The 20,964-nt window shown below is 48.7% G+C and overlaps 1 protein-coding gene across 16 annotated transcripts in view; it reads left to right on the forward strand.

Moving 5' to 3' along the window:
- Positions 1-20,304, forward strand: part of FRMD4A (FERM domain containing 4A) — a 751,487-nt gene extending 731,183 nt beyond the window's left edge. For 14 of the 16 annotated variants that reach the window (XM_049100487.1, XM_035713659.2, XM_035713663.2 and 11 more), the window contains 2 exons: positions 712-808; positions 17,082-20,304. In XM_049100487.1, coding sequence (XP_048956444.1) covers positions 712-808; positions 17,082-17,184 — 200 coding nt within the window. In that variant the 3' untranslated portion in view covers positions 17,185-20,304. Of the gene's footprint in view, positions 1-711; positions 809-3,027; positions 3,100-17,081 lie in introns of all 16 variants that reach the window. The other 2 variants (XM_025445048.3, XM_035713661.2) reach the window with 1 other exon arrangement.
- Positions 20,305-20,964: the final 660 nt, after the last annotated feature.

The raw sequence follows: 20,964 nt of genomic DNA on the forward strand, positions 1-20,964 counted from the left end.
CCTACAGATTGGCCTCACCGACAGACTCAGCAACTCTCTAGGAACACGTGAGAGGACAGATTTTAAGAAGCTGTTTCTCAGGTTTACTGATCCTTCCCGGGAAAGCAGAGGACGCATTCAAGCAGCTTTACTTGCTACTGAATTTTCCCAGCTAGAAAAATCCTACCCACATTGTTAAACCCCTAGTAGTCGGCTTTGGATGAGCTGTTCCATAAAAGCCCTGCACCTTTGGAAGTGTCCCCAGGTGGTCGATCATAAGCCTAAAATGACAAAGAGACCAAGTACTGACCAAGTACTTTCTGGAAGTTCTCTGTTCATAGCACGATTTTTGACACCAGGGCCACATCTGAAGATGCCTGGAGGCCTCTCTCCCTGGTGGCCAGAGAAAGGGGCTCTCTGGCTCAGCCCCGCCCAGGTCTCCCGCAGAGCTCAGGGGCCTTCAGAGTCTCTGCCGCAGTGGCGGCTGTCGCCACCCCTCTGGCCACCTGCTAGTGCAGAGCAGGGACCGAGGATCCCCAGGTCAGCTTGACTCAGAGTGGAGCTGCATGCTTTGGGGAGAGAAAATGGAAATGGCCAAACGCGGTGGGGAGGGACGGGTATCTCCCCGCTGTGGCCCTGCTGCGGCGTCCTACCGGCATTTCTGGAAGGAAGCTCAGCTCCTTCACCTGCCCTGCGTCTGACCCCTGTCTTTTCTGCGTCACCTCTCTGCAGCTGCCTTACCTCAAAGCCAGAGAAGCTCAACACCGTCAAGTGAAATTGGAGCGACGCCCCCGAGCAGTCCCCACCACATCCTAACCTGGCAGACTGGGTGAGTCCCCTTTTCAGGCCTTCCATCCTCCTTACCGGCTCTAGAATGATCCTTAGCATTACTTGTTAGGAAGGATGTAATAAGGATAAGATCCTAGTGACAGGAGGGTTTATCAGCAGAAGCATCATGAGTGTGTGTTCTTGGGAAGCTGCCTCCTTCCCGAAGAAGCTGTGTGCACACGGTTCCCACCCACGTGGTTGCTTTCCCTCGCTGTCCCTTTAGACGGGCGGTTCTCTTGGCTCTCGCTCAGCGCTGGCGGCGGTCCCAGGAACGTGGGGGCAGGTGGGTGCCCGAAGTCAGACTGCACTTCCGTAGTCACAGTTCCAGGCAGCATTTGAGTGGATTCAGATTCCATCAGACCGCCTCAAAGGGCCAGGCGAGAAGGGAGAGGGGAGAGAGGATCCGAGCATCAAGTGCCTCGGCGTGTCCCGTCCTGCAGTCAGGATGTTTCTGAGGGAAGAGGACAGGAGGCTCAGAGCCCGTCTCTGTCCTGGCCACCTGCTTGTTCTCACCAAACAAAGGGGATTGGGTGCAGGTCCTCTGAGAACCATAGGAAGTGGTCCACAGCAGAAGGACGAGACCAAAATTCGGGTCCTTTTATAGCTTTCGCGGCAGGCCTAGAGCATTCTGATCTCGTGGACAGTTAGGATGTTCTGGCTCCTGGAGTCCAGCAGAGACAGCTGCTGTCCTCACGATCCCTGCCTCTGCTCTCGGACGTCACCTCCAACTGGATGTTACGTTCCGTCAGTGGCCATTGGGTGAAGGATCGAGGGGTCCCTTATTCCAGCTTTACTCACTTCCCAGTTTGCTGGAGCACCAGTGGGGATGTCTGGGAAATGGGACAGCTCTGTGTGAGTGGGACCATCGCCAAACAACAGGACCCGGATTGGCTCCACTGACATTTCAGGCTCCCGTGCTTGACAGAGCTTTTGGTTTTTGTTCATTTGTGGTGATTTTAAGCCAGGCTTTAACGGAGCCTTAGTGTTTGACAGAAGTGAAGGGGTGCTAATGGTTATTGACTGCTTGCTGTGTACCCAGAGGCTGGGAGCTTTTTCTAACGTGGATGAGTTCACGTACTCCTCACTGCAGCCTCGCAGGGGCAATACACAGACCCTTTGGTTTTGTAGAGGAGGCTCAGAAAATCCAGCTGGAAGAAGCTGCGTTCTCTGATCGTCCAGAGTCTTGTCTTTTTCCACCAGGCAAGTGATCCTTTGAGTGCTGTCCCCAGACCAGCAGCAGGAGCATCTGTGCCCTGCTCCCAGGAGGAGCATCTTGTTAGAAATGCAGACTCTGGGGCCCAGCCATGACCTACTGCACGAGAAACGCGGGGGTGGGGCTGGGCAGGTGGGTTTGAACAAGGTCTCCGGGGATTCTGAAGCCTGCCCCAGTCTGACTGGCCGGAGCAATACCCCCAGCTGCCTCCTACTCCCTTTGAATCAGGAGAACCCACAGTCCCAAGTGCAGGGATCTCCTGTCCACTCCCACTCCTTGCTCTGTCTTTTGGGCAGCAGCTACCCACCCCTGTCCTTATTCTAGACCATCCTAACCCTTCCTTACGTAGCAGCCACACACCAGCTCCATATTGTGTGGTCCGGCAGCTACTTCAGGCCTTGGGCCCCAGAGTTTCACTGAGAAGAACTCAGAAAAGGCCTGGTCGGCTGTATAGATGGCACCCCCCAGGGGACAAACCATTCCACCCAAAGAAGGAACTTCAGGTGGCAGGCTGTCTGGATCGTCCACATTTTCTGGACTATGCCCGGTCTCCCCTGATTCGACCACCTGACAGCAGGCCTGAAACTGGTGAACACGCCTCAAACGCCCACACCCTTGAGCTGACCTCAAAGCCTGCATTTGACCACAGAGCTAGTCAGGACTCAGGACAGGATTGGGAACAAACTGGAGACAATTTTGGTCCTCGAAGCGAACCTTTATCAGGTGGAGGTGAATGATCATTAACAACCAGTAACTCTTCTCTGAGATTAGGAAGTGAGAAATGGGTAAAAAGTGCCAAAGCCTGCCTGCCTCACAGAACTGAGGAGGCCTTTGAGTCACTCGTGGGGGTGAAAGTTCTGCATGCTGATACGCTCTGTCACTAACGCCTGGGTGTAGAGTCAGCTGATCTCTCCAGCGTTATTAATAAGCTACTAATCATGTCTGTGTCAGTTCCTCTCTTTAACATGACCTCTCTTCTCTTCCTTCTTCTGCTTTCCTTTGTTCAGAGAAGCAACAGAAAACTCACCCATTATGGATGGGTCTGAGTCTCCAACTCACCAAAGCACTGATGAATAGAGGTACCGTAAGGGAATGTTTGGTTCTCCTAGCCCTCCCCCCTTCACTGCTCATGAGTTTGTGTGATCTCAGACGTGCTGCATGTGTGCCCCCTGCCCATTTCGTAATTTCCAGAAGGAAACTTCTGAATGGTGTGGGAGCTGTTACTTTTATGTCTTATTTCTAGATACGTGTGGAGCTCTGTTTATATGTATGTCTTTACATCAGATGGTAGATATTCCCAATGCTGCTCCGCAGAAAGGACCTCAGAGTATGTTTTAGCCTTTTCCAGATTCTGCGTACACACTGGCTTAGTGACCATGGTTTAGTCCATGGAAAGAAGAGCATCCTGCAGTTTACATTTCAAAGCACCTAAAGCACACCGAGTTGACCTAGTCCCCTGAAGATCAACCATGATTTTATCCAGCAGGGACAGACGTATACTCTGCCAAATGCCCTGCTTTTCAAAGTGTGGTCCATGCAGGAGCTTTGCAATCATCATCGCCTGGGAGCTTGTTGGAAGGCCAGACTCCTGGGCCTCCTGAATTTGAATCTGCATTTTAATGAGATCCCTGGGTGAATCAAATGCACCTTCAAATTTGCGAAGGACTGCTATAGTGGGCTTAACACCTGGTCTGGTTGTGGCTCCTGGGGACCAGGATCTAACTGGCAGATGAAATTTAAATAGCATTTCAAGAGTCAGCTAAAAAGATAAGGATACCATTCAGAAGTGGAAACAAGTTGTAAGCTTACTCAGCCAAAAAATGGAACCCTGACTATGTTACCCGAACCATGCTTGAGACCAGAGTTCAAGTTCAAATCTGCAACTTGAAAAATTGAACAGGAGCCATACAAGGAGAGTAAAGAAGTGCAGGACTTCTGTATTAACTACTCTGAAACTTTACAGCATCCCAAGAGGAGTAGGAGGACTCTGGCTTCAGGGAGACACCTCTAGAACCTGGCTTCCACAGCCTGGCGTGGGGTTGAGGAGGCAGGTAGGGGTGTGGAGAGGCCATTCCAGGGGCAAAAAGATTCAGCAACAGGCAGAGGTGTTCAGTAAACAGCAAAAAGCTTCACTTTGTTATAGAGAAAGAGCCAGATTTCTCCCTTAAAAAGTAGGGTATGCCAAGATCCTGAACAAATTAGGTGAGAGACCTGGAACAGTTTTTGTTGAAAGTCCCCCGAGTTGGCTGATGAAGGATTAGGAAAACAGGGGCTTAGCCTTCCAGAGGAAGATGGTGTTCAAAAAACAAAATTCAACTGAGGAAATAAATCTGAAAGACACTATTGGCTTTATTCACCAATTCATGAATTGGGCAGCATCTAATCCGGCAGGTCAAAGGAAGCTCAGAGGAGCTAATGAGACTTTTACAGGCAGAAGGGAGCAGGAACAAGGCACAAAGTCACTTTTCTTTAGGGCATGACAGGGGTCTATCAGGCCCATGACCTAACTCGGGCTGACCAGGTGACTGACGGGTTTAAGACTCCATTTCTGGAAGATCTGATACTCATTAAGTCAGATCTCAGTTTGGTGAAATGGGTCTTAGCATCAATGACTCCATTTCAGGCCTATTTTCTGGTTTTTAACAGTTCCTATGGTTTTGTTTTTGTTGTTTTTGTTTTTTTGCTGAATCTCTGCCTGGTATTCACAGGTTCATTCTTCATGTTGGTCTTTCTCTTTGTTCCTTTTCTCAAATTCTGTTCTTAGAGAGAGGCTTTGCTGGGTGGTTTAAAGCTTTTGAGAGGAAAACGTGCATCACTGAGTCATTATTAGAGCAGAATAACACCCACTGTCTAGAGGGTACTTCAGAGCCATGGTCCCCAGGACCCAGACATATGTCCAAGACCCCACTGAAGGAGTCCCTTTCTTAGCCAGCTGGCTTGCATACTGATCGTGTGTAGGGGAGTCTCGGCTTCCCCAGAAGCATCTGTCCAAGAGCAGCAAGTGCTGTTGGCCGCGGCACAGCCTGCGCTCAAAGATAACCGAGGGCTCTCCGATCATCAGAACGACTTTGGCAGGGAGCCTAGGAACTTGTGAGGCGCAGCTCTTGCTCTAGCAGTCGATTCTGCACCAGCTGCAAGGGTGAAGGAGAGTTCCCCAAGTGCAGCCTCGCTTGCACTTCTATCTGGGGTGCGCGTAGGATCTGGCAAGGGAAGTGAACTTTGAATTATGAATGCTTCCTTCTCATTCCCAACTGAATGGGCTTAGGGCTCAGAGGAGGGCAGCCTTGGAGGCCAGTAAAACTCAGTCTGTAGATCCCACAGGAGGTTTTATATGGTTACCCTTGCCTTGTGTCCCTTTCTTTGGCCAGACCTTGGATGCAAAGTTGCCTGGGACTGGGGTTCTTCACCAGGGAAGAGACTGGGGTCTCTTCACCCCTCTGAGAGAGAGGGGCCGGGTTTGGCCCAGAGAAGCTGAAGCATTGGCAGTCAGGCAGAAGCCTGAGACAGGCAGAGCTACAGGAGCATTGTCTTCTCGGGCCAGGAAAGAGGTGGACAAAAGAATCAAAGACCTTCACAGAGTAAGACTTTGGGAAGGATGGTCAGAGAGGGAAGGAGGAATGGAAACCCCACACCTTGGGAAAAAGCTGTCAACCTGGATGTCCCCCGTGTCTCTTCCTAGGCAATTTGATTTTGAGGTCTCCTGCTTTTGCACTGGACCAGAAGTCAGATGGAGCCTTCCTCGGTCATAAAATGTGCAGCCAGGGCTCAACCCCTTATGATTTGGCAGTAGTGTCAGAGGTCGAGCATTCTTGGTAGGGTTGTTTTCCATGAGTCTGTTTTGCAAAATCTTCAGAGTAAAACAAACAAGTGGCTGTAAATGACTAAACACATAAAAGTGTTCAGGTCTGAGTTCATTCATTATAATGGAATTGATAAGGAGATTTGGTTACTTCTATGATACGCAATATTTAAAGATAATAACTAGAATTAGGAATAACATTATACCAGGACATACCAGATTTCTAGAAACTTCATACAGTTTCAAGACCATTTATATTAATAACATCTATACAAATACTCTAAGAACGTTTTATCACTTATTTGACAAAGCTTCCCATGTAATTGAACATAGCAAGTAAACCTAATTAGTGTAACATCTTTTATAAGGTGAAAGACAAATCCTTGGAGATTTTCCAGGGACAGTCTAGGGAAATCTCAAAGTTACTTTCAGGTCAGAAAGACACCATTGTTGGTTATGGGAAGTTGTCAAAACATCAACAGGTTTGAAGACAGGATCACGGATCCTTATGAAAGAATTATCTACCTAACCAGAGTGACAAAGGCGAATAGTAGTCGTGAACAAATAGTTGGGTCTATTAATATTGAGAAGACCAAGTTTTCTTGATAAAGACCACAGGAAGCATGGTAAATTATTTTGCTAAGACACAAAATCTTTGCTGTCCAGGCAGGATTCTTCACCTTAAAAGGTGAAGAATCCTTCATAATTGCTTATCAAAAGCAGACCAAAAGTCCAAGAAAACTTTGTCCTTTTAACAGAAAACCAAATTCTGTTTTTGCACCCGTGTACTTTTGATATTAAAACTCATTTAAAAACTTAAATAAGTCCATTCCCATCTTAGCCAGCTTGACCACACATCACATTCCCTTCCCAAGATCCCTTTCCCACAAACCGCTTAAATTTTTTTAGATCCATTCAGATTTTATTCCTTATTTATTTTCCCTCATTCTGGAAGAACCAGTCATTTTATTTCCCTTGCCTACTCTTCATCCACAGTTGTTTCCTTTTATTATTTCTAATTTTAGTTACACATAGGGATGAGAATTCCTCATTCCTAGTAAAAACTAAAAAGCAACTGTGAACTGTTTACACCAACTTTCTGTGGATTGACAAACTTATGTAGACACTTCATGATTTCTAGAAGTATATTCTTCCTCATGGCACAGAACTTATTTACTAAGAGACCCAAATATCTTTAGGCCCTCTGTAAAAGGAAGTGAGAAGTGGATGAATCTGTGTTCAGTAATTAACAATTCATTATTTTATTTGGAAATTGTCTAGATACCATTGGAAAGTCCATCCTTTAACTGTAGCTTTAAGGTTTCAACTTACCAAAAAGATTTTGGAAACTATTTTCTACGTAGACCTAACATAAGCATAACAATTATTGAAAAGTTCATTTATAAACCTTTATCACTTTTATCTATTTAATTATCCTGTTAACAATTTTTAGATTACTCAGTCTCGTGAGCATTAGCTATCAGATTATCTTTGTGGTGACAAATTCTGTAACAGAACATGAGCTTATATGACTTTTAGTTAACCTAGGAAGGAAAGAAGTATTCTATTTCATGCTGTTAACTCCAAAGACATGCCTATTTTATTTAAACTAACCAACTTAAACTAGCTTTTATTAAGATTACATTAGATCCCATGAACTTGAAAGAAATTTGGGTTTTTATTATTCTGAGAGTACACATAATTTGTATAGCCCTTGTTTGTCTTTAAGCCAATTAAATGGAGCTCTTGACAAATTAATTTTGGTAATACCTCCAGAGGAGAGAAGCTCACACCTGTGTAACTTGCATGGACAGATGTACAAAATCATAGAAACAAAGATCTTACAGCTTTTGTTTTAAATTTTTTAGCTATGAGACCGGGAAATAATGCAAAACCCACCAGTTTAAAAAAGAACGGTTGGATCCAAATTGTGCTTTTGGCAAAAGGTTAAGATGACAGGCTGACATGGCTTAAACTTTTCACATGTTTGTGAAGACAAGATTTTTCATTTGCTTAGTTTCAAAATAACCTTTCCAGCCCCACTCCCCGGGCTCCTTTTCCCTTTTTTTTTTCCCCCTTTTCCCTTTTGATAAGAATAACCTGGGTTCCTAGAGAAGACCATACAGAACACTTACATCGCGACGGCACAGAGGAAGCACAAGTTCCTCCAAGACGGAGTTTTATTGTCCTGAGGCCAGAATTTCACGGTAACTCTGAGCCTATTGAGATAGATGGGAGAGTTTGTTTGGGGCTTGGTAAAAATGCTAGGCCGGCTCTGAATTGCTTCCACTCGAATCGCTGCACTTCTGTTCTTATAAAAGACTCAATTCCTAAGAAATCAGGGAAGCCGACTCTCCTTTGCCAGCTTCTGCCACTTTTTCTGGGCCCTCTCCGGTAGGCTCCTAAGCAAGTGGGACTTGAAGTAGAGCGTATAGCCCTGGTATCTTCCAGAATTGGACAAGGCTTTCCATGAATTTCAGTTGTAGTTTTCTGTTGGCTGTTTCATGGAGTAACCAGTAGCAGGTGACCAGAAAACCCCTCAGAGTCCCGTCAACTATGAGTAGGACTCCTGTGCAGGCCCACCTTTGGGGTCAGTAACAGGGCAGACTTTTGCTTACGACCATGTGGTCTCTCCAGAGTGGAAAGGCACTTCAGAGGATTAGTTAGATCATGAGTACTCAGAAGTAAAAAGAGGTTAAAGGGAAGTAGTAAGACCATGTCTTACTTAGACCGTCTTTGGTTTTAGCTTCCTCTTCTTTCATTTTTCATTATCCTCTTGGAGTGACTCTTTTAATGAAGCTATTTTGGAATCATGAAGTCTTCTGGAGCCTTCCACATGCCAGTGAAAAAAAGTAATTCATCCAGTTTCATTTGGCAAACCTTGCTTTCAGGTTCACTTAAATGAATGATCTTGTCTAACTGGAATGTTCCCAATAATGTCTAACAACCTCAATAAGGAGGCCCACTGAGGCAAGCTCAAATTACCGGAAATTGAGTTTATTTGGGAATGGCAGAAAAATTCAGTTTGGGAAATGCAGGCTGTAGCAAGCTACAGGTGGGCGCTGAGGGCTTGGGGCCACCTGGATTTGCAAAGAGTGCAAAGAGGGAGAAGTCTAGCCAGAGTGTAAACACATTCATGGGCTGGAGGACAGGAGGAGATCCTAAGCATATGTTCGCTGGTTAGGCAGTAAGTCTCAGTCTTCTGTTAAGTCGGGCATTTATGGAAAATCAGTCTCTGAGTTCTGAGGGCACATGCATGAGACTCTTTAATTTCCTATCCTCTGGTTTCATTTTAGATTGAAATCCTTTCACATTCCCCACTCTTGCTCAGGATCTTTTGCAGAAAGCATTACTGATCAACCATGTTGTTTAGGCATTATTTTCCCTTTTTTTTTTTTTCCTTGAGTCCAAGTCCCTTGGAGCCGAGGAAAACCATCCTCGGGTGTCTTGTGCCCCAGAGGAGGGAACTGGAAAGTGGATTTCATTGGCCCCATTTGAACAAGCAGGAACGTCAAAAACCAGACTATGCATATTGGCAGGGGTCAGGGAAGTTCAGAAGGGCGTGGACAGAATTGGCTTTCCTTTGCTGATTTATGGGAAGAGCGTCATTTGTGTAAGGATAGCTTATGTTTCCTATAAGAACCTGCATTGATGGTCTCCGTTTTGTCCTTGACATAAGTGACTCCATCTTAGTTTGGGTCTATATTTCCCCTTTTTGATCTAGCAGTCACCCAGTACACGTTGCCAAGTGTTTTTTGGATGGACTTCGCCTTTTGATGAAGGTTCTTCACATTGTTTCTTTTTCTTCACCATGCCTTGAATGGACCCCTTTTTCAGGGTGAGAGCTGCTTCAGGAAGAGCAGCAAGCAAAAGGCCACACTTGAGCAACTTCTTACACTAGGTCAAAGCAGCAGGTCAAGGCAAGGAGACTTTGTCAAGGGTATACATGTGAGACATTTGCTTCCCCAAGGCTTTGAAATGCTCTCAAGTTTGTTATTTTTACAAAACCAGGATAACATAGTAAGTTAAAAAAAATCACAACACAAAATGACAGGACAGAAAGACCCAATTGTAGCATAGATTTAAGCCATAAGCCTAATCTTGTTGGGAATCAGCTTAATGAATCAAAATGTCAAGATGAGTCAGATTGGACTTTCAGTGTCCAACTGTTGTAACCAATGGGAACCTCGACGTCCCCAGAAGTGTTAATCCAAGTCTGAGTGTTGATTGATTATGACGCATACGTCCTGTTCAGCTAAGGCTGAAGGGCTGGCTGACAATCAAAGACAATTTTAGGTAGAGAATCTAGGGAGTTATGCTGGGCGGCTTTGGCCTGAGCATTAGAGTTGGCAGTGGCTCGATGGATTAAAGCGAAGTTTGGGGTCCTGTCCTCATTTGCACCCACTCCAAACTAGGGAAATAGGGATCGTGAATGCTTCCTGGTTTCCTCTAACTTGACAGTGTAAATTCAGGAGAGTTGAGCAATGAGGTGGCTCAGTTTGGCTGTGGACAGTTAGGGGTACAGTGAGAGAACCAAAGAGATATTGCCTGTGTATATGCCAGTCTGGGCACTCGTAGGTCCAGGAGAATGATGACCACCCCGGACAAAGAGGAATCCTGTCGGGGCACAGACCACTCCTGCTAAAATAGCATTGTTTTGTTGGTTTTAAAGATTGTATTCATTTGAGAGAGAGAGAGTGCATGAGCAGGGAGGAGGGGCAGAGGGAGAAGGAGAAGTGGACTCCCTACTGAGCAGGGAGCCCATCGTGGGGCTCATCCCAGGACCTGGACATCATGACCTGAGCCAAAGGACATGCTTAACTGATTTAGCCACCCAGGCATTCCTAACAGTCCCTTCAGCACTGTTAATACAGTGACTCGTTTGTATAGATGTCACATTTGCTTGTTCAAGCCCAGAGTCAGTTAGGTTTTAGGCACATTCAGGAAGCCAATCTCCTAACCTTGAAATAAAGAGTGGCTCTAAATTCCTTGCAAAAGCAGGTGCTGCTTCTGGTGAAAATTCTTTGTGATCAGGGGTAGATCTGATTTAGATAATCATAAGAACGTGGTGATGCCAATGTACTGTGGTGAGCAGAGGTATCTGTATCTAATGCCAGATACAGGTATCATCAGAGAAAGATAAAAACAAGGTGCTGGGAAGCCTGACTTTAAAGAAGTTTATATAAACTGTCGTGGGGCGGGGGGTGGGGGGGCCTCCATCATCATGGACAGATCAGTTTTCAAAGGCAAATCCAGCAGTCTGAGAGGTTATCTCCCTTGCCAATTGCCTGGGAGGTACAGAGGAGGGTACAGTCTTTCCAAGTCAAGGAGCAACAGGAAAGAGCAAACAAGAGGAAGAAAAACACAGAAGTGGAGGAGTCTGATGAATTTTTGCCCATCATTTCATGGTAAAGGAGAACCAGTGATACAGGCCTGGTCCGACATCTTGGGAGAGCAGGCTCCATCCGATGCATTGGCTGCTGGCACCAGAGATCTTAAGTTTGAGAGCACCAGTGATTTCGCAGCTCCCTTCAGGTCCCGAGTCTGTAATCGGGACAGATGAATCCAGGGGCAGATGCAGGAATTGGTGAGCAGCAAGCTCCTTTCAACCTAGGGGAGAGGGAGTCCTTTACCTGATATCTCCTGCAGTGTGAGTATTCTCCAGGACGTGACTCATGAAGGGACTTGGAGGTCAGGGTGTGTTGTTTTGTTATTTATTTATTTATTTATTCATGAGAGAGCGGGAATGAGAGAGAGGCAGAGGGAGAAGCAGGCTCCATGCAGGGAGCCAATGTGGGACTCGATCCTGGAACTCCAGGATCACACCCTGGGCTGAAGGCAGGCGCTAAACCGCTGAGCCACCCAAGGATCCCCCCAAGGTGTATTCTTGTTCAGCATAAGCTTCTTGAACTTGTGTCAGATGTTTCTGGCAACAGAGTAAGTGGCAATATTTTAATAGGTCTTATTGGACAATCGGAGGGTCAGAGTACAGGGAAGGAGGCAGATGCGTGGATCTGCCAGTTACCATTCTGTAGGGAGCAAACTTTTCAAAAGGATAGGATGCTAGATGCAAAAGGACCAGTCACAGCATCTTGGTCCAGAGAAATTCCAGAAGTTTCCTAATGGAATTTTAATGACACCATTAGTCCTTTCTTCTCGTCCTGGGGAGTGAAGATGATAAGGCATATCGCCGCAGAGGAAGGACTGTACGCGCTCTGGGATTACTGGGCCAGGAAGGTGACCGCACAAAACTGGGGGGGTCACCCTGATGGTGTTCTCAAATAATTTTTTCACTACAAAACTGGCAGTGGTTTGTTGACAAGGAAAGCTGCTACCCAGTGAGAACCAGAGACCATGACCGATACGTATTTGTTCACTTAATTACGTTTACGCTATTCATGAAACTTCTCAAGACATTAAAGTACCTTCCTTGCTAACAAGTTTGGTAACAGAGATAACATGAATTCAAATCACTAAAAGCTGTATCTCTATGTTACATTTAATGCTGATAACAAAGGCATTCCTACTTTAAACCTACAAACTTGAACTGGCTTTTACTTAGGATTATCCTAGATCATATGAATTTGACAAATATGTGGCTTCTGTATTTGTGACAGTTTAATAAGTCAACTTAATAAGCCAATTAATTAAAACTTTTACAAATTAACTTTGGCAGCACCATCCAGAGATAGAAAAATGTCACCATTTACAACATGCATGCCTAGACATAGAGATCTCACAGCTTTCATTTTAAGTTTTAGTCATGAGACCAGTATGATCGTGCAAAACGGACTAGTTTACAAAAGAACAGCTGGATCCAAATTGCATTTCTGGAAACTGGAAAAAATTAAAGTTACCTGCTTAGGTGGCTAACACAGTTGTGGAGAAGACATTTAAGATTTTTCATGCACCTAAGTTCCAAATAGCCTTCCCTCTTTTTTTTTTTTCCTTCTGGCAGAATTACCTCCCTGAAGATGACTTCTAAGGGAAATTCCTGCAAGTACAAATTTTCCATCATCCATCTCATAGAAGAGCTTTGTTTCTTAAATCCAGATCTTTGAAAATACCTGCAGGCCTTCTGAGATGGTTAGGGAAGGTTTGGGGTGTGGTAAGATTGACAGGTGGCTCTGACTTGGTACTAGAGCTACGTTTGTTCTGATAGAGACTTGATTTGTTCTCAGACAGGGTCCCCCACTGTTAATTCTTCAGTTGGGTTCCAACCGGAGTGACCACACAGGCTGACCCTGCAGCCCACTCCATTATCTTCAGTTTCTATCTGAGAGATCCTCAGCTAGGATGGAAATCAAGAATCCTGTGTTCTAGATCTAGAGCTTAGTCTCTGGCTTATTCTGGTAAATCCTTCCACAAATGGCTTCAGAATGTTTTTCATTCCCTCTGGGTCCACGGTTTCATTTCAGCTTGGGGGAGAGAGCCCCCCAAAGAGTTGCTGTCAGGCACTGAAGATGACTGTGTGTTTCCAGGGTGGCCAACTTCTGATCATAGAGCTACTTAATCCTTTCAGCTATCTTGTCAGGTTTGAGCTCCAATAGTAAATATTCCCGCTAGTGTTGAACATCGTCACGGACTCCAGAGGTGCCCTCAGAGGGGGTATAAGGAATGCCACTCTCCCAAGACCAGAGCCACTCCCAGGGAGGACCAACAGCAAAGGCTGAGGATTGGCAATAAGCCGTGGGAGCCCAGGCACACATGGAGTTCAAGCCACATTTCTGCCTGGCCATACACCGGGGTCCCCAGCGTCACGGTCACCAGGCTCTCGGGACACAGTAGACGAGGCCAGCGGCGGTCCCCGGGAGAGAGAGGATCAAACCCGTGGATCTGGAGGTGGAAAGGAAGGGATGTGCGATGTTACCTTCCTCTCGGGTGGGCTGCAGAGATTCGGGAGAGGGACACTGGTAAGGATCCTCGCCCTTTGCTGGCTTCTCCCGGTTTTTCCAGGATTGCCGCCCGTGGGCTCCGGAGCGGGTCAGGTTTAAAGTACACGGTATAACCCATGTGCTGCCGGAGTCTGACAGGTGCCCCTTTTTTCAGGAATAACTAGTAGCAGAAGAGACTCCCTCAGCGTCCTGTCGGCCCCACAAGGGCCCCATGTGGGGACCCTCCTCTGATGGATATGCTGTGTGGTTGTAGGGTCTCTTGCGAGCGGAAAGACCGCGCAGATGGAGGATTAACAGCCGAGTAAAGGAGGTTAAAGGGGAGCAGCAGGCGGACGGTCTTCTGTTTTACGTACGGCTTCTTTCACTTTTCATTACCTTTTTTACAATGAGTCTTTACATGAAGCAGTTTCAGAATTTCGGAGGCTTCCAGAGGTTTCTGCATGCTGATTACAATGGGCACCCCATTCATCTGGGAGCCCTTGCATCCACGTGCACTTGAATGAACTTGTCTAACTGGAACATTCCTCGTAATGACTGCTGGAATCCTAGGTTGTCTTCAGTAGTGCTGGTCCGTGTGCCTGAGAGACCAGAACTATTCAGCACAAAATGCCCACGGCCCCAGTGCCCAGCTTGAGGGCACTGTGTTCCTCTTCCGAGGCCGCGTGCGCGCCAGCCTCCACTTCGCATGCTCGGGTTTTGCTTCCCGGCGGCTGCTGTGATCCCAGCTTGGTTTACCGAGATCCTGCAGTCTTGGCAGGGACCTACCACTCCCGGGCCGCAGCTCCTACGGGCAAAGAAGCAGCTGTGCCAGAAGGTGGCACATGCAGGTCCTCAGGGGCCGTGCCACCAGGCAGGGGACCTTGGGGTGGTTCACGTGTGCGCCTCGTGGCGTGGAAGTGTCCTTGAGGTTGACGGGTGACCTGCTGTCCGTCTGACCCATTCCGTCAGCCACCTGCCCCAGCTCGGGGGTTGGGTTAGGTGACCGGGGCTCTAGTGGCTTTTTTAAGTGCTTGACCTCTGTCCCCCAGTTGTGCAGCATTGGCTCCAGAGATTCTAGTACCAACACATCTGTCACTCCCTCACCTCACCCGCAGTGACCTGAGACACGATACTTGGACTGGCCCAGAGAAGGCCTGAAGTGTGCACCAGCCAGCAGTTCCCACCCTGGCACTCTGGACACAGCCAGCACGCCCCAACGAATGGGTGCTGGGGTCCAGCCAAGGGCTGGGACTGGGGCTGCAGCTGGCCCTCCCAGCCCTGGCCCTGGACTGCAGACGAGCAAGGACTGAGGCCTTGTTAACGCTGCACCAGGAAGCTTAACTCAGAAGGGGTGACCACGAGACGGCAAGGGGTACTCAGGCACCACTGCCTGTGTTCCTGAAGCTGTCTGAAGTCTCCTTGGGAGCCCCAAGGGTCCCCACCACTGCCACCAAACTGTTTAAAATTTACTCAGCTGAATTTTGTTTCTTAAAGATCTTACTGGCTTTTACTCAATCCAGTTGCAATCCCAATTCCTTGAGGAACTCAAAACAAGTGACCCTGTCTTGCAAACACCATCTTTACGGAACACTAACAGGGTTCCAATGCCCAAACCTCCCCTATTTACCTCAAAAGGCTTTGTATTTTTTTAAACTCTGGATTTAGGAAACCAAATCCTTCCTGGAGAAACTTGCCTTCTTTCCATGTGTCTGAGACAGAAATGCTCCGTGGGTCTCCTCCAGGAACTATCCTGTGAGCCATTTCTTTAAAGTGTGAATGTCAAGGAAGTCATTCCTACCAGGAGGAAAAAAAGAGGGGGAAGGCTATTTGGAACTTGGGTGAATGACAATCTTAAATATCCTCTCCACAGCTGTGCTAGCCATCTGAGCAGGTAACCCTAATTTATTCCGACTTCCAGAAACACAGTTTGGATCCAGCTGTTCTTTTAGAAACGAATGAGTTTTGCTGCATGGAGCCGGTCTCGTGGTTGGGGCAGAAGTGCAGCCAGAGCTTGCTAGTTGTCTCTCGTCTGTCCCTGCTTCCTGCTCCTGCTAACTACAGTCTCAGGAAGTAACACCTCCTCCTTGGGGGAAGGCTGCTTGGGCCTCTGCTGTTGGGTGAACCAGGGACTGTGACCTGAGGATCCTAAGTGGCCCCCTGGGTCACCTGTTCACCTGGGGGGGCAGAGGGCACCACCAGGACCCCGGGGAGTTAGGGCAGGACTGTCCCTCAAAATACAGCATATGTCCCGGTGGGTCGGCGTCTCTACCCCGAGGCGGCATCGGCTCTGGGGCATTAAAGACACACAGACCTGCCAACCCCGAGGCACAGGTCCTGTCATTCAGGGCGGTGTCACTTCAACCCCAGGAGGCTCAGGGCCCCCGGTTTCATCCCGGTAGGAATCAGGCCAGATCAGCACGCAGAGGGTATGAGGAGTTACGCTAGGGACACAGGTGCTCCAGGCTGCACCTGCTGCTTGGGCCCAGAGCCCAGAGAGGAGCCAGCCAGCACCAGGGCAGCCACCAGGCGCGCGCAGGGAGCGGGGGGCGCCTTCATCTCCTCAGCCCGCCTCCTGACACCTGCCGGGCAAACGCCACCCCCTTCCTGTGGCCGTGGGGTTGAAGTCTCACCTTCGCTTTTAGCCTGGAACAGCCAGGCGGGGCTCAGAAAGGGGCTGCTGTTCCTAGTAGTGCTTATTGGTTTCAGCACGTCTGTGTCCTCACCGCTTTCCCTCTCCCCAGCCTTCGTGGTGAGGCGTGCCTGAGGGATGTTCAGAAGTCTCTTGTTTTCATTCTAGTTCAAAAATGTAAAGATTTGGGGAGAGCCCCCAGAGAGCACGGGCACAAGCGGCAGGCCGAGGAGAGGCAGGCTCCCCGCCGAGCAGGGAGCCTGATGTGGGGCTGACCCCAGGGCCCGGGATCCCGCCCTGGGCCGTAGGCGGACGCTCCACCGACTGACCACCGGGCTGGCACCCCGCTATACACTTTTATGATCAGAAAACAACGCATGTTATTTAAAATAAATAGCACTGACTCAAATTTTAAACGCCCCTCAAAGTACCATCTCTGTTTCAAGTGACATTTGGAACGTGCTTCTAGGAGAGAACACGCAGGGGAAGGGGGCGATGCCTGGGGTCTCCCGGAGGCCGACCGGGCCGCTGTCTCTGTAAAGAGCAGCCGTGGAAGCTCCCGGGCCGCCGCCACCCTCCTCCCCGGGGCCCAGAGTATGGGGCCCTCCCGGGGCCTAGGTTTCCCGGGCGCGGGCCGGCCTCCCCGTGGACAGGACAACCACCCGGCCCCGGGCCTGGGCAGCAAAGGCGCCCGTCCCGCCCTCGGCCGACGCCCGGCCTCCCCTCCACTAACCAGCTCCTTCCCTTGGTTCCCTGCAGGAGCTGCACTGACAGCTGTTTCCTGGATGCCTCCCTCTATCCAGAACTAGCCGACGTCCAGTGGTACGGGCAGGAGAAAGCCAAGCCCGGGACCCTCGTGTGAGCCAGCCGGCCTCGACCTGACCGCCTCAACGCCATTCAGAGATCACCTCACTGCCTCTCATTTGCCTTACCCAGACGCACTGTCACCCTGCACCAGCTTTGGCCCTCAGCACTTTCTTTCTCCCGTCTCCGCGTCCCCTTCACCCTCAAAAACCTGACTGAGGAGACATTCTGGAGGGTTCCGGTCCCACTGTGTGTCCCCTGGCGCTCCCGCCCACGGAGAGCCAGGCACCAATCCTCAACGGCACCTTGGTGGCCTCCCCCTGCCGTGACTGCCCCCAGGCCGGGAACCATCAGGGAAGGGAGCTGCCGTCCAATTCCCACGGACAAGTGGCATGAGAACAGGAAAGGGGACTTCCGTACAGGGTGATCCAGAAGTATGACGAAGCGGTGGTCAGCCTGCCACCCGCAGGCCCACCAGGCACCTGGTGAAGAGGACGCCTCGCGCATGTGCCGCGCGGGGAACATGCAGTTGACACTTGAAATATTCCCTGAGGGAGTGGCTGTCGGGGGAGGGGGAGAAGGAGAAAGGAAGCTTACCGTGTCAGAGATGCATCCGAGGATCACAATCAGTTCTATGCTGCCAAAGATTAAAAAAAAAAAAATTAAAAATAAACAAAAAAATACGAGGGGCCAAGAGGAAGACATTCGTTCTGCAATGAAATCTTTTAAAGTCTCAACCGCTACTACTCATCACAAGTGAAAGTCAACCATTTGTAAATTGTTTCCCCTCCTCCTCCCTCTCCCTTAACGGTCCACCTTCTCTCTCAGGCCAGAGCCTGGAAAACTAACCCAGTATGATGGTCCAGTCGAGGGAGTCCACGGGCGTGGCTGACGCGGGGCCCCAGGTGCGGACGTGGAGGACAGGCCTGCGGGAGGAGCCGGCCACCCGGTCCGCGGGGGCCGCGTCCATGCCCACCGCACTCAGCTGCTTGCCCTGTGGGATCCGTAGGAAACGGAAGGTGGGGATTGCCAAAAGCGCTTCTCTCTCATTAAAACAAGCAGTAAAAGCGTGTCCTATTGTTTTGCACAAGGTGTTTGATTTTATTTTTTATGGGAAACCAAGGGAAAAAGCACATCGCGATCCATTCGAGTGTTTAACTGTCGTGGCTCATTTTCTATTCGTTAGCACTTGTGTGACAAAGAGCTCAGACCCGACTTCTCTCGGCACCCGGTTACCAATGTGTCACTTATTCCAAGAACCCAACTATGCCCTTAGGTAGAAAGAGTTTACTCATGTGTCTACTAGCAAGCAGGCGGAGCGGGGCTGAAGATCACGCCAGCTCCCAGAGGGCCCACCTGCCACCGGCGTCGGCAGCCACCTGGACGTACCGCAGTCGTCCACAGAACCCAGAGAGCAAGGAAGAGGTGTATGGGAGCTGCACGTTTACATGTGTTTTGAGCTATGCTTAGGACACAACTGGAAAGCCATCAATCTTCAAAGGCCTCAAAAATACTTTTATAATCGTAACAAGCGCACACTCTTAGTTGGGTTATTCAAAATGGCACAAACACGGTCTCCATGGAGGTGGTACGCTGTGCTTATTGGCGCAAGTGGGGGGGCGGGGGGGAGGGATCTTTTTTCTCACTTGTAATGACTTCCTATTGGAAAGGCATTTGACAGCCAGGGACAGGAGCTGGGGTGGGTAGTTTTGTGGGAAAGCAGAACTGCAGTTAGCTTTAGCATAAAAAGAAAAATCCTTGTTTTTTTTTTTGTTGTTGTTGTTTTTGTTTGTTTTTAATGTATGTGTAATCCAAGGACAATGAGACTTTACCAGACCAGGAGGTAAGATGGACACTAAAGTTTAACCATGCTCCTTCTCTTGCAGCTTGGAAAGCTCTGTGGGCTCATGCTGAGGGCTCACGGCACCCTGGGACCGCTCTGGACAATTCAGGGCCTGGTTCCCCCAGCCCTGTGTGCACTGCATTGGTGACACACCTTGAGGAAGGGATGGGTATTCACAGAACACTTGGGTTAACCCTGTAGGATAAACACAACTGGTTCTGTTATTAACTGATTCTGGGGATGGAGGGAGTGGGTAGAGCAACAGCAACAGGTTTTTTCCCAACTTGCCCATTCACAACATTATACTTCAGGCCAAGACACACGGGTCATCAGACTGAACTGTGTGCAATAGGAAAAGTCCAGAGAAACAGGAGGCGGCAAGGTCACGTGGCTGCAGGACCCAGCCCGCACCTTAGTTCCCAATCTGGTCTGCAGTCCATCGGATCACGCTTTGGGCGCAGGCAGGTTACAGGGAATGGGAGAGGAGAACACTTCCTCAGCACTTGGGTTTTGGATTCAGGAGGCAGAAGGGAATGGAGTGGGAGGGGGAATTAGAGTTCAGGCCAACACCACGATAGTCTGGTAGCAAAGAAATGAAGTACAACAGGTTTTACTGTTGAGCTGCGTTCAGTCTCTACAGCACGTACAGATGTTAGTCCTTGGAGGCCAACGTGACTCCTGATCAGTGTGGTGGGGAACGGGGGCTGCCGCAAACAAGCACTTGCGAGCTCTGCACAGATCCGTACTTCTTTAAAACAAAATGAGAGGGAATATGAAGCCCCTGGTCTGATAGAAAGCCCCACTGGATTCTTTGGATGCATGTAGGAAGTTGCCTGTGTAGTCTAAAGACTGGTGGGAACACCTACATCAGACCTTGTTGTGAGACAGGTGGATTTTTTATTTTATTATATGCAGGTGAGTGTTGAAACTGTTAAAATTCCAATTTGTTTTCATTCAGTGTTAGTTCTAAACATAGCAAACCCCCTCCAGGTGCTATCAGATGACCAGTTACTGCTTAGTTAACTAGGTGTAAAGTCTGACATATACATTAATGTCAATAGTTTATTACACGTTGTGTAAAATGGACTCTAGTTTAATAACGGGGAGAAAGGATTAGGTTGCTCCTGAAACTGACTGTAGAGCATGTACAATGATTTTACTGGATTCTGTTCAACTGTAATCAATGACAAGGATGTATGTTGTAGACAAAGTTGCAGAATTAAAAAGAAGTCTGCTTTTAATTTATTCTTTTTGTATTAAGAATTTGTATAGTACCTTTACATTTTGCAAAACAGTGTTGTCAACACTTATTAAAGCATTTTCAAAATGAAAAGATCTCAGCTGCCTCTCGGAGATTTTGTTTCTAAGTGATAATGCTCTGGGACTCTAATTCGGGTGCCTGTGGCTTTGTGGAACTCTTTTTTTTTTTTTTTTTTTTTCTCACTCAGTCGTAAGCTGGTGTCCCTATTGGCTTGCGAGATACAGACGAGCTGTCTGTGGTCGAGGCTACTTCTCCCTTACTCTGATGGCCTTGCTAATGATACGAGATAATACATCCTCAATCACGTATTCCTGCCACAAAAAGGGATCTGAGGTTAGAGGTCAGTCTCTGTCCATTCCCAGTAGTTCGCCGTATGCGGTTCATGTCAGGCGTGGGTCCTGTGCCCACGGAACAGTACGTGGTGGAAGAAACCCTGAGGGATCGTGGGCTTTGGAGGCCATCCGTGGGCTCTGCACCCGGCAGGGACACGGCAGGAAGAGGATGCTCTTCACCAGCGCCGCTCCTTGGCCTGCGCTCGGACCCAGGCACCCACCATCTGCGTGGCATCGCCAGCGCAACAGCCTGCGGGGCCCGCGGGCACAGACAGCTCCCGAGGTCTGGAGGCCAAGAGCACCCCCTGCACGGAGAGCCCGAGCCAAAGCACCGGCCGTGCTGAGCGAGCCTAACCGCTGCCAAGGATGAGACAGTCCAGAGAGCACAGAGCAGGCCAGGAG

This window comes from Canis lupus, chromosome 2, assembly GCF_003254725.2.
Source record: "Canis lupus dingo isolate Sandy chromosome 2, ASM325472v2, whole genome shotgun sequence".
Classification (NCBI taxonomy): Eukaryota; Metazoa; Chordata; class Mammalia; order Carnivora; family Canidae; genus Canis; species Canis lupus.